This window comes from Culex pipiens, chromosome 2 (assembly GCF_016801865.2).
Source record: "Culex pipiens pallens isolate TS chromosome 2, TS_CPP_V2, whole genome shotgun sequence".
Taxonomy (NCBI): Eukaryota; Metazoa; Arthropoda; class Insecta; order Diptera; family Culicidae; genus Culex; species Culex pipiens.
In genome coordinates this window covers 86682634-86694950 of record NC_068938.1, presented here as the reverse complement: position 1 = coordinate 86694950, position 12317 = coordinate 86682634, and the positions used below count along the sequence as shown (strand labels likewise).

General features: G+C 38.6%; 2 protein-coding genes across 2 annotated transcripts in view; one reads left to right on the top strand and one right to left on the bottom strand.

Annotated features, from left to right (window-relative positions):
• LOC120417350 (myosin-2 essential light chain) overlaps positions 1–3761 on the bottom strand; it is a 28471-nt gene extending 24710 nt beyond the window's left edge. The window contains exons 1-2 of the mRNA XM_039579353.2: positions 3595–3761; positions 3464–3491 (exon numbers count right to left, since the gene is read on the bottom strand). Of these exons, the coding sequence (XP_039435287.1) occupies positions 3464–3491; positions 3595–3597 (31 nt within the window). The 5' untranslated portion in view covers positions 3598–3761. The remainder of the gene's footprint in view (positions 1–3463; positions 3492–3594) is intronic.
• Positions 3762–7644: 3883 nt separating this feature from the next.
• The window catches only part of LOC120417353 (F-box/LRR-repeat protein 20-like), a 54377-nt gene continuing 49704 nt past the window's right edge, over positions 7645–12317 (top strand). The window contains exon 1 of the mRNA XM_039579356.2: positions 7645–7829. The gene's annotated coding sequence lies outside the window, so the exon portion shown is untranslated. The remainder of the gene's footprint in view (positions 7830–12317) is intronic.

Here is a 12317-nt window from a genome sequence, read left to right as displayed (position 1 = left end):
GAATCCGAAAATGCATTCCGTTTTCCGATTCAAAAGCGTGTTCATTGAAAAAATCATGACACTTTGAGAAGTTAAAAATAATGACTTTCATCGACATTTTCTTAACTATAGTGAACTAACTTTTTAAACTTTTCAAAATTGTATGAAAAGTTCTTTTTGAGGTACTTTGAACACTTTTCTACCACGGTCAGTATGATTCTAAACAATTCCGTACGTATCTTAATTACACTCTTCATTTTGCGGAAAAATCTCAAACCTATCAAAGTCACCCCGTTTTACGGTACTGACAAAAGAAACTGGTTCAGGTGCAATAATGGTCAAATTCTTACCATTTTTCGGATGTGTAACCTTCGTTAAATTTGGAACAACTTTTCCGAAAATAAAATATGTTTAATGATTATGGCCAATGTGGAAAATTGTTTATTGAAAAAAAAAGTTTGATAATATTGTAAAAACATCGATCAGTTGAAGTTTTTTTTATATTTTAGGTTTATTTTTTAAATACATTTTCGTCATAAGGCTGGTACAAACTTAATTTAAAGTTTTTGTCACCCCCCTTCAAAGTCTTTTTTTTTCAAAGAAGTTTAAATTTTCAATGTTTGAATTATTCAAAAATCTTTTGAATTTCAGTGAATGTTCAATGCTCAAAGCCGCAAAAAGTTTTTTTTGCAATTTTTTTTGTTTTTAATCAAATTTTATATTTTTAGAAACCTAATGATTGCATATCAACTGTACGGGTGTATAACGCTTTTTCCAAGAGTTTTTTTTTTCACTAAAATGTTAAAATTCTGACTTTTCATTCAATTTTTATTTTTTGGGACAAAAACTTTGAAAAATAATTGCATTGGCTAAGAAAACAGCAAATACAAAAAGGCAAAAAAAATCTTATTCAGAAACTTTTATTGCATTTTTTTACATGTCACAAAAACATTAAAATTTGTTTAGACCGATGCAAATACTTTGTTTAAGAAGTTTATATAACACGGTCTGGTCAAGGTCGAGTGGTGGTTGAACGTTTAATGAAAATGTGGTTAAACATTATCAAAAAAAAACTCATGTTGCAAAGGATTTTCCTCTCGGGTTTCAACAAAATATCAATTAGTGTTGGTCTGCCTGAATTATACCCTTTTTAAGCCTAATAAGCGGTCGTGTTTGAATGATGCTGGATAATCTGGAGTGTTCCTTGAAATTTATTAAAACCAAGTACACCAACGAGTAGAGCAACTTTTTGTAAACATTTCTGATTATTTTCACTTTATTTAAAAGTTATGCTATTCCTTTTACAAGCATTTAAAAAAAAAATTCCCAAATGCATTCTAATCAGTCGAGTACAATTGGCTACGCCCATTTTCCTATTTTCAGCTTAGTTCTTTTTTCTTCCAGCGCTCTTTCGGGTCTGCTTAGTGCTGCCAAACTTGATGAAATTTTAAGCGAACACTCACGAAAAGTAGCATTTATAGAGAAAATTTCCTGGCATCACTGGCTCACTCCAACAGGCACCGTTGTGGTGTTGGTGGCCACCCTTTATTCTATATTTGCCTTCGCTCCTCGTTCGATTTTCTTCAGCCTTCGATTGGAATGGGTAGTCAAAATTGAAACGTCAAAAGACTTGGCGCGTTTGTTTTTTTGATGGTGCTTGCTAATTATTTACATTTTTTCGGGATTAGTTTTCAAGCCTTCGCTCCTCGCTCGGTTTTCTTCAGCCTTCGATTGGAATGGGTAGTCAAAATTGAAACGTCAAAAGACTTGGCGCGTTTGTTTTTTTGATGGTGCTTGCTAATTATTTACATTTTTCGGGATTAGTTTTCAAGCCTTCGCTCCTCGCTCGGTTTTCTTCAGCCTTCGATTGGAATGGGTAGTCAAAATTGAAACGTCAAAAGACTTGGCGCGTTTGTTTTTTTGATGGTGCTTGCTAATTATTTACATTTTTCGGGATTATTTTTCAAGTGAGTGACTAACTAATGTGCAAAAGAACATGTTGCCGGTAGTTGGAAGCAATTTTATATCTTAAGCGCTTTGAAATCGTTAGCGCAAGTAAAAAGATATTGATGGCAACTTTCGTTAAGCAGTTAACCTATCACCTTGCGTGTGGATGTGTGTGCCACCAAAATGATGAGAAATGGTCTCGCAAAATAGAAATTATGATCAAAAGTGCATTAAATTTGATCTTTTTGGCCAGTAAATGGCATAAATTTGCGTGCTTATTTGAGGCGTAAGTAAGATTATAGCCTAAATAATATTTTTGGAGCTTTAATCGAGCATCAAACTCTTCATATGACAAAGATAGGTGTTTAATTAGAAAGGGTATATTTCCCCTAGTCAGTCAGATTCGTAACGGAAATGTCATGAGACTAAATTCCGAGATAGAAAGTGCAACATAAATCTAAGGCTTAGTCCATACAAATAGTGCGTCATGGATTTTGAATTAATATAAGGTACCTACTTATATTTTTGTTATAACCCACCTAAAAAAAAAAAATGAAATTTTGTACGAAATTTACTTCTTTCACATTAAAACATGTAAAATTGGTTCAATGAGATAGGACTTCAAATAAACAAATGTGCAATGTCGTTAAGTTTGGCTTTTATCAAAAAATGAATTCATCATCAAGTATTCATTTATCATTAACATTCCAACTCCCAACCCTTCAAAAAAGTTGGAATGGTAATTTTAACTCGCTGGTTCTCGAGTATAACTCAACCAATCGGGATTTGACCAAATCCGTAATTTTTGCGATCGAAAATAACAAAAATTTACATGCAAAATCAATTTGTCTATGTGACGTAAGCGCCATTAAAACGATGCATTTAAATTAATTAGTACATCAATTTTTTTTCCAAAATTTTGGTAAAAACAGTATAGCTGATAAAAAAAAAAAATCAATACCTAGGCTGATTTTAGGCTCATTTTGCGTTGTTAGCCTGTGTTATTAAATATTTTTTGTGAGTTAATCTAAACTCATAAACTGTTAATTCGTCATGGGATAATGTTCTGCTAGTAAACATTTTATTTTGACACAAACCACAGCTTCAACGAATTTTACATTGGCATTTTCAATTATGCAAAAATTGTACAAGGAATTCAGAACACCCAAGCAGGTAAATTAAACATCTGCTAAGTCCATTTAGTCAAATCCTCCCGCATTAGGGCGTTCCGAGCTTGCGGTTTCATACGTGGCGAGTTGAGCCACTTGACCATAAAAAGACCGAACCCGCCGTGCTGGGCTCTTCGACTGTTCCGTTTGACAGCTGGTACTGCTGTTTGTCACTTCCATTTTTTTCTCTCAACGGTACCGAGTGACGTCATGGAAATGGAATTTGGTTGAACAAACAGGATGTAAATTTCGATGCAGCCCCGAGAGTCTTTGGGAGGGGACCCAAAACTAACATTGTAAGCAGTACTTCACTTACAATGAATTCGTGGCGAGTTTAATAGATGTAAAAATACAATTAATCAACTTACCAGCTAGCTGATCTTCGGTAAAGTTAGTCTGCAATTGAAAAAACAAAGAAAACGAAGCAGTTTAGAAGTTTTCATGTATTCGCAATGTTTCAAGCATATTCGACAGCAAACTGCATTCTACCGATACCTACCATTGTGACGAGTGTTGATGAATGTCTGCGCAAACAGGAAAATCACTTAATTTGATCACAGAACTGCGAATTTTACCAAATTTCCAAAAGCAAACCCAAATGGTTGAAAAACGCGAATCAGAACGCGAGATGACAGCAGCAACGATGAATCAAACTCGATTTGACAAAGGCGACGTTTGTTTGTGTTGGTGCGCAAATTTGGATGACAGACTGCTGTACTAAATGGGTGACAGTTTGTTACTGTGATGTACACTGAGAGCTGAATTTACTCTTTATACATTTTGATTTTACTCATGTTAACCGTTTGTCAATTTTTCAACTGAAATGTTAAAATTTACAAGCGAATGATGGAACAACGGAAATCACAAATCTGCATAACAAATTTCAAGATTGTTCACCGATGAAAGTGGATGGTCTGCTTTTTTAATTGTTTCCTAAAATTAAGACTCAATAAACTGAAACCCCGTTGGTTTGACACCTATCAAATAAGTGTTCAGAAATTGATTTTAAGCAAGGGTCCTAATTTTTGGATCAATACTCACTCATCGCCGCACGAATCTTTGCCGACTAGAGCACGTAACCATTCGCGAGCGAACATAACTTGCTAGCTGACAACGGCTTGGTTAATCGCTTCACACAGCGATACAAATACTTCTTTGCCTACTCCGTCCGTCTGCCCGAGTCACAAACGAATGTGTCCAGAGAGGAGAAAATCTAACAAAATTCCAACAACAGTTTGCCATCGACTAGATCAATGGAAGAAAATTGCTGCCAAATGTGTCTTTGATGTTGGGTAAAGAATGAATGAATGAATGAATACCCGCCGGCGGCTGTGTCCAGTACACAGGTTTTCGCTTTATCAAACAGTTCGTCATCTTATGTTCAGTAATGGCCTATCTACAATCACTTAGCTTAGAATAGTTAATAAAGTAAAACTTAGAAAATGTACACAACTTACGGCCGGCCCAGCCAACTTAGGCCGTCATCCACAATCAACTTAGAAAATTTGCTGGGCTGATATACGTTGCTATGCAGTTGTTTGTTTACCTTTGATATGGAAACGTCAACTTACCGTAGATTTTGAAATTTTCCAAACCATACGTCAAGTTTCTAATTTTATTCCTTTTCATTGTAGAAGATCAGATTCATTTCCATTGATTCAAACTCCTAAGCTAAGTGAAATTTTCTAAGTTAAGTGATTGTAGATAGGCCATAATCTGTACACCCACGTACATAAGTTTTTTTTTGTACGAATTTCGTTGTTACAAATACCAGTGCTTAATTCAAAAGAAGTTTCCCATCCCATCCCAGAAGCAACGGAAATTTGCAAGTTTGTGTCTTTAATGTTGAGTAAACAACAAAATTGCATAATATTTTTGATAACATTGCTTTTAAGCAATTTATTAAATTATCAAAACAACCCGATTGAAGTGTGAGAGGGATAGCAGAAGAGAAAGTTTTCAGTAGCGATTGGTGAAGTGACAAAAGGTAGGAATGGACCAGAGCAGTTTTGCGTCGCGTATGATTTGTAGCGGTAGCGAAAGCAAGCCAGAAAGGGTGAAGAAAAGCCCCAAGAAAACGTTCCCTCTCTTTTGTTCTGCCGTTCGTAAAGCTGTTTTTTTGACCCCCTTTCTATTGAACAGCATACCGGCCCATAGCAATGAAAAAAAATTGTTCAAGATTTCCTTTTCTTGTTTTGGGTGCACCTCCATCGACAACCAAGATTGTTTATTTTTTACGTCTTCGCGTAGGATTAACAGAAATTTGCTTTCAAGGTCAACTTAGAGGCATAATGGAGTGTTGGAGCAAATTTTGACATTTTTGCCGATTTTGTCACGAAGGTTTTTTTGAAAATCTATTTTAAATTTATTGTGGTCGTACAAATAGTCATTATACGCTTAGAAAAATAAGCTTTATCGATGTAAACAATAATATCAGCAATTTAATCCAGAATTTAAGCCTAATTCTAGGACCCAATTATAAAGGCCAATTGGATCCTAAAATGAAGCTTAGATTGCTGATATTATTGTTTACAGCGATAAAGCTTATTTTTCTGAGTACAATGACCCTTTGTACAAGCACAAAGAGTTTCAAATCGATTTTAAAAACAACTTTGAAAAATTAACCGCGCGGTCCTTCTTGACCAGCCCGGGAGCATGTTGACAGCTCACATACAAACTGAGCGTACCCCGTTTTGTGGGCCCAGCAGGCTTAAGATGGTGGCCTTCGATATTATCTAGCCAATCTTGTGAAAATGGCGAATAGTTTAAATAAATATAGTATTGTATAGCGGGTATAGGCGAATAGTTTAAGTAAATATAATAAACTTTTTTAAAGTTACGCCACGTTCAAATATTAGTCTAGAACAGTTGAAATGAGCGTGCCGCAAAAGCCGTCACGAAAAAAAAGTTTCCCATTCAAATTTTGAGTTTCGTATTTGATGGGCGGACTCCGACGAGGCCCACTTGCCATCTGTCGGTGAATACGCGCAACTCACGAAAACTGTCATCTTAGGGTCCGGTTGTTCTTGACAGAAAAGTTCCTACATGACAGCTCGTTCCTAGGGGACCATAGTTTATCCATTGAAATAATTTTGTCTTGTCATTATGTTTTTCTTTTGCATTAAAATGAAAAAAAAGTGATCAGAAATGGTTTTTGATCGTGTTTTTTCCCGTTTTACAAAAAATTGACATAGAGTTTCAGTACCCAATTGGGTCCTAAAATGAAGCTTAGATTGCTGATATTATTGTTTACAGCGATAAAGCTTATTTTTCTGATTACAATGACCCTTTGTACGACCACGAAGAGTTTAAAATGGATTTTTAAACCAATTTTGTAAAATTAACCTCGCGGTCCTTCTTGACAGAAAAGTTCCTACTTGACAGCTCGTTCCAAGGGGACCATAGTTGATCCATCGAAAAAATGTTGTCTTGTCAATATTTTTTTTGCATTAAAATGAAAAAAAAGTGATCAGAAATGGTTTTTAATCGTGTTTTTTATCGTTGTACATACAAGTTTACATAAGGCTTTAGAACCCAATTGGGTCCTAAAATGAAGCTTAGATTGCTGATATTATTGTTTACAGCGATAAAGCTTATTTTTCTGAGTACAATGAACCTTTGTACGACCACAAAGAGTTTAAAATGGAATTTTAAATCAATTTTGAAAAATTAACCTCGCGGTCCTTCTTGACAGAAAAGTTCCTACTTGACAGCTCGTTCCAAGGGGACCATAGTTGATCTATCGAAAAAATGTTGTCTAGTCAAAAAAAAATTTTGCATTAAAATGAAAAAAAGTGATCAGAAATTGTTTTTAATCGTGTTATTTACCGTTGTACATAAAAATTGACATAGGGCTTTAGTACCCAATTGGGTCCTAAAATGAAGCTTAGATTGCTGATATTATTGTTCACAGCGATAAAGCTTATTTTTCTGAGTACAATGACCCTTTGTACGACCACAAAGAGTTTAAAATGGATTTTTAAATCAATTTTAAAAAATTAACCTCGCGGTCCTTCTTGACAGAAAAGCTCATAATTGACAGCTAGTTCCAAGGGGACCATAGTTGATCCATCGAAAAAATGTTGTCTTGTCAAAAAAAAATTTAGCATTAAAATGAAAAAGAGTGATCACAAATGGTTTTCAATCGTGTTTTTTACCGTTGTACATAAAAATTTACATAGGGCTTTGGTACCCAATTGACCCGAAGGAAGTGTTAAATCAAACTGACAAAAAATGTGTAAATAAATATTAAACTTTGTATAAATTTTAGTATTTTCCCGTCAGCGTGCAATATTTGACGTTTTGAGTGCACTGTAACTGAAAATCGCACTTTGCTGAGTTCGTTTTCGCACTTTTTCATACGATTTTTTCAGTTCAACTACGATTACACTTTTTTGTGTTATCGCAGTCGAACTGAAAAAATCGTATGAAAAAGTGCGAAAACGAACTCAGCAAAGTGCGATTTTCAGTTACAGTGTGTATCAATCCGCGAGAGCGGAGAGAATAATATTCTCTCTTATTTTTTTATTGTTGTTTTTGTTTCTTTGGTGTCATTCCGTCGTGCACTGTCGAGGTAATTTTTTATTCGCGTAAAAAGTGCCCATTGATTACGGATGTTGGCTTTGTAAATTTCAGTGTTTCGGAATTACATTGTTGGTCGTGTGGTCGCGGTATCTATTCGGGAAGATAAGTGCAATCAAGGATTAAGGGCGACATGCTGTGAAAAGTATTGGGGTAAGATTTTTTTTCCTGGTAAATCAGCTTATGATGATGACGACTTAGTGAGAAATTTGTGTACGGAAAGTTCCGATGGAATGCCGATGGAAGCAAATTATTCAATGTTGTCATTAGCGATTATTGATTGGGGGCGATAGCATACATAAAAATCGGGGACAGAGCTTAGAAGCATATAGAATTCCAAAGTTTTGTAAACAAACACTATTCTATTATTTGACTTTTTCGCAATCTTTCGCACGAAGGTGTGTCATTTTCTCTCGTAATCCATTCTCATTACATAAAGAATGGATAATTTTGCAACAACGGAAGCTACTTCCTAATCCAATTAGAAAACAGAACTATAGGGTAAAAACAAGTCCAGAGTTAGTAGACACGCAAAAACGAAAATCGATAAACATTGTGGAATACTTATCCTTCGGCATCATCCATAAAGTATGTCACGCTCTAGGGGGGGGGGGGGTGGGGGGGGAGGGTCTGAGAAAGTGTGACATTGCGTGTTATAAGTATACACGGAGGATAGGCATTACACGAAATCGAGTTCGATTACACGAAATTCAGTTCAGGTACGATTACATACTTTCGTGTAACAGGGGTCGAACTGGATTTCGTGTAAAATTGAATTTGAAACATTTCACCAGGTTTCATCGGTTGTAAAATTGCATACATACGGGCGTATTTGTTTTTTTCGGATATTTCTGTTATAAATAATAAGTTAAACAAAAAGTCTTAGTTGATACGAAATTTTATTACTAAAAAGAAGATATTTTCACCAAATATTAGTACAATTAGCAAAATGTTCCGACCTAACCGGGAACAAGCTGTCGGTTTTACCTATTAGCGGGTGTTTTCTATTTATTCTGTGTATGGATGTTGAAGTATGGCTTTCCTGCGCTTTGGGAGTTTGTCCTTGGCCACCTGGGTACGGATCTCGCCGTAGTGGTCTTAATGCACCGTTCCGGAGTACTCAACGTTGCTGTACAGAAAGTATAGCACAGTCGAGCGGCTAGAAGCAGACTTTCTCGCAAGGATGAGGCGATGTTAAAGGGAAAGGTGATTGTTTTGGTCATCTCGCGGAACATCCCGTGAGGCTTGGGAGGTGGGCGTCCTGCAAGGAAATATAATTAATTGATCCCTTAAATGTTAGATAAAGACGAACTCACCTGTCAGTGAACGAGATCATAAAGTGATTGCGTTCATGATCTGTTGCTGTTGGGTGATTGTTCCTTGGGTTTCGTTCCGTTGAGGTTGAGCGCCATGTTACTGCCGGGGCGTGCGAGTCCAACACGCAAAGATGAGAGATGCTTCGAGCGAATTCATCTGCGAGTTTATTGGTTGAGCTGGAGTGCCCGCCACCACCACTGTTTCCGGGGACCGGTCCTGGATCTCCTGGAGAAGGATTTTCCATTATGATCTGTGAATGAATTCCACCAGAGTGTTCTCCAGACTCACGGCCACCTCCTGTGCAGCTATCTTCGAGCTTGTTCTGGGCCATCTAAATGGAGTCGGAAAATCACACGTGGACGACGCCCGGTGGTACCGTGGCCATTCCGCAGGATGAGTATGAAGCTAAAGATTGTCATCTTTTGGTACATGCCGCAGAGAACTGATCTGGATGGCGTAGTAAGTCCAATCGAAGGCCGATGTTCTTGGCACCCGGATCCGGACCTGGACCGCTCTGATGCAATACGCGCTCGGGGCAAACCACTACGACATGTCAATTTAATTCGACACTGCCGTTGTTATCACCCGTCACCACCCGTCCAGCCAGCATCCGGATTGAATTGACCGAGGTTTGTTGTCAAGGATTTGACCTGGAAAGGATTAACATAATCATAATCTGTTGATTGTCGGGTGGAGACAGACTAACCTGCATGCTTGAGGTGGAGTGCAAACAAAATCAAGAACTATTGTAATGTCTGTTTATTGGCCTCCTTGCCGTTGATCCGTTAGGTGCACACATCACCATTTATCAGCACAACGGCGCTTACGACCTGTTTGCCAAGGGTTGTCCTGTGCCTCTGATCATCTTCTTTCTAGAGGAGCCCTGAGTTGGGCCGAGTGCCGTTTTATTTTCTGGCGGCACCTTTAGGTCGTGCGTGCGCGTTCGGTTCGGCTCCTCGCCTTACTTCGCAGAGTCCTAAAAGTCCCGTCTCCACCTGCAAATTGTCCTTGTCACTCGTGTCCAACAGCGGTGCTTCAAATGTGTTTTACCTCCGCCGGATGTAGTTCTGCAGAAAAAAACAAACAATAAATTATTCAACGTTCTCGGCGCTCACGATTGTTTCGGTGCCCAGATAAGAACTCAGGTGTCGGTCCGGGTCCCCTACCTCCGGCACCTTCGGGTTGACCAGCGCCGTTGCGGTCGTGTCTTCAAGTTGGTCGAGATCTTGTCAAAGTATTGGATAGGGTGCTCGTGTTTGGCGTGGACAAGTCGGTTGTTCTGCTCGGTGCAGGGCAAAATCTGAATAAAAAGCAAGCGGTCAGAAAAAAAAAGAATAGTTAATACAGATCAAAATCTCACGGTTTCAGTGACCAGGGATCTTCGGCGTGTTTCATTCCGGGGGTTTGCCCTTGTCTGATCGCAGCAACGAAGTGTTCCGGAGCGCGTCCTTTTGTGGCCGGATTCGGTTAAATTATTGGTTCCCCGGCTTGAGAGAAGCGAAATTGTACCTTCCGGCAAGAAATCTTGGAAATTTGTCGGCCATCAAGCAAGATTTCCTTTCCCTCAAACCGAATTCGTGGCCGGGGGACACTTTGGTGGCCGGATTCGGTTAAATTCTAGGTTTTCGTGTTTGGGGGAAGAGGAATTTTACCTTCCGGCAAGGACGTCAAAAAATCTGCCGGATACGCAAGATTCCCATTCCCCAAAACCGGATTACGAAGAATTCGTGGCCGATGGACACTTTTGTTACCGGTTCCGGTTAAATTCTTGGTTCTCCGGTGTGACGAAAGTGGAATTGTACGTTACGGCAAAGATTCTTAGAAATCTGCCGGCCAAGATTGGGAAAAGCAAGATTCCCTTTCCCTCAAACCGGATTACGAAGAATTCATGGTCGGCAGACACTTTGGCGGCCGGATTTGGTTAAATTCTTGGTTCTCTGGTTTGCGGGAAGCAGAATTATACCTTCCGGCAAGGGCTCCTAAAAATCTGTCGGTCAAGATCGGGAACCGCAAAATTCCGCTTCCCCAAACTGGATAACGAAGAATTGCGGGCCGGTGGACACTTTTTCCGGTCTTAATTAAGCGAAATTGTACCTTCCAGCAATGATACTTCACAATCTGTCGACCAAAAACGCGATTTCTTCGAAGAACTTACCTCTTGCCACCAGCTCCAAATTTGCACTAAGTCCCGATTTGACAGCGGGCGAAAAACTCGAAATTATTCTAAGTCCAAAAGTTACACCTTTTTCAATTCGGGCCCCTGAACTGGTAAAGGTGTAACTTTTACACTTTTTGCAGTTCGCCTTTTACACTTTTTTCAGTTCGAGGGTTGAAACTAGTCGGTGGTGTAAAATCGAACTGCAAAAAGTGTAATGCTGATTCTCCGTGTAGGGAAAGCGTGACAAAGGGGGGGGAGGGGGAGTAAATTTTGGCTGATTTTAGCGTGACGTACTTTATGGATGAAGCCTTCCGTGAATTGCTATTTACGTTGTTGCACATGGACCTTAAATGTTTTGTTATAATATTTTGAAATGAGCCGTTAATATGTCATACAAGGGAGTTGCACAATAAAGATCATACTTATTTGTTAGTAAAGTTATGCATGAAGACGTAATATCAAAATAAATGTCAAACTTGCCTACAAGTTGAACAATTGTTGTAAAAAACACTTGTCATGCCAAAAATGGTATACAGCAACTACTGTGCAACATGTTTGCCACAAAGCAAAATTGAAAATGTTATACATTTAGATTATGTAAAGTGTAAAACAAATTTGAATCATGTTAGTGAGGATTATAAGCTGAGATAAAGTCTACGTTTTTTCCAACTTTAAACAGTAAATTTGCTAAAAACCATTTTCCACGGTTCCAATCCGCCCAGCGGGAAAAATTTCCAATGAATCATTCCAACTTTCCTTTCACAAGCAAACGGGAACACTGCCCAGTCGCTCCCATCTTGTTTGGCATCAATTCTTCTGTGTTGGTGAGCCCCTTACTTCGTAACTGAATCGCGCCCAGACAAACCCAAACACCCAACAGCTGATTTGATAACGCGATACACCAAAACAACCCCTCCCGATCCCAGGGCCAGAGCTGCAGAAAGTAATCCTTCTGCGACAGTGTGTGAAATGTGGTGCATCGGTATTTGTGCTGTTTTGCGCTGCCTGCCCTTTTCATCGCACGAATCATTCACGAGAGCGCGCGCCTCGAAGAACAAAGAAGAACACACCACTCGCTCTAATCACTCACGCACACTTGTTTTTTCGACGAAAGGCACGCGCGAGAGAGCGAGTGTCTGGTTAGGATGAATGGTATTAAAATATTC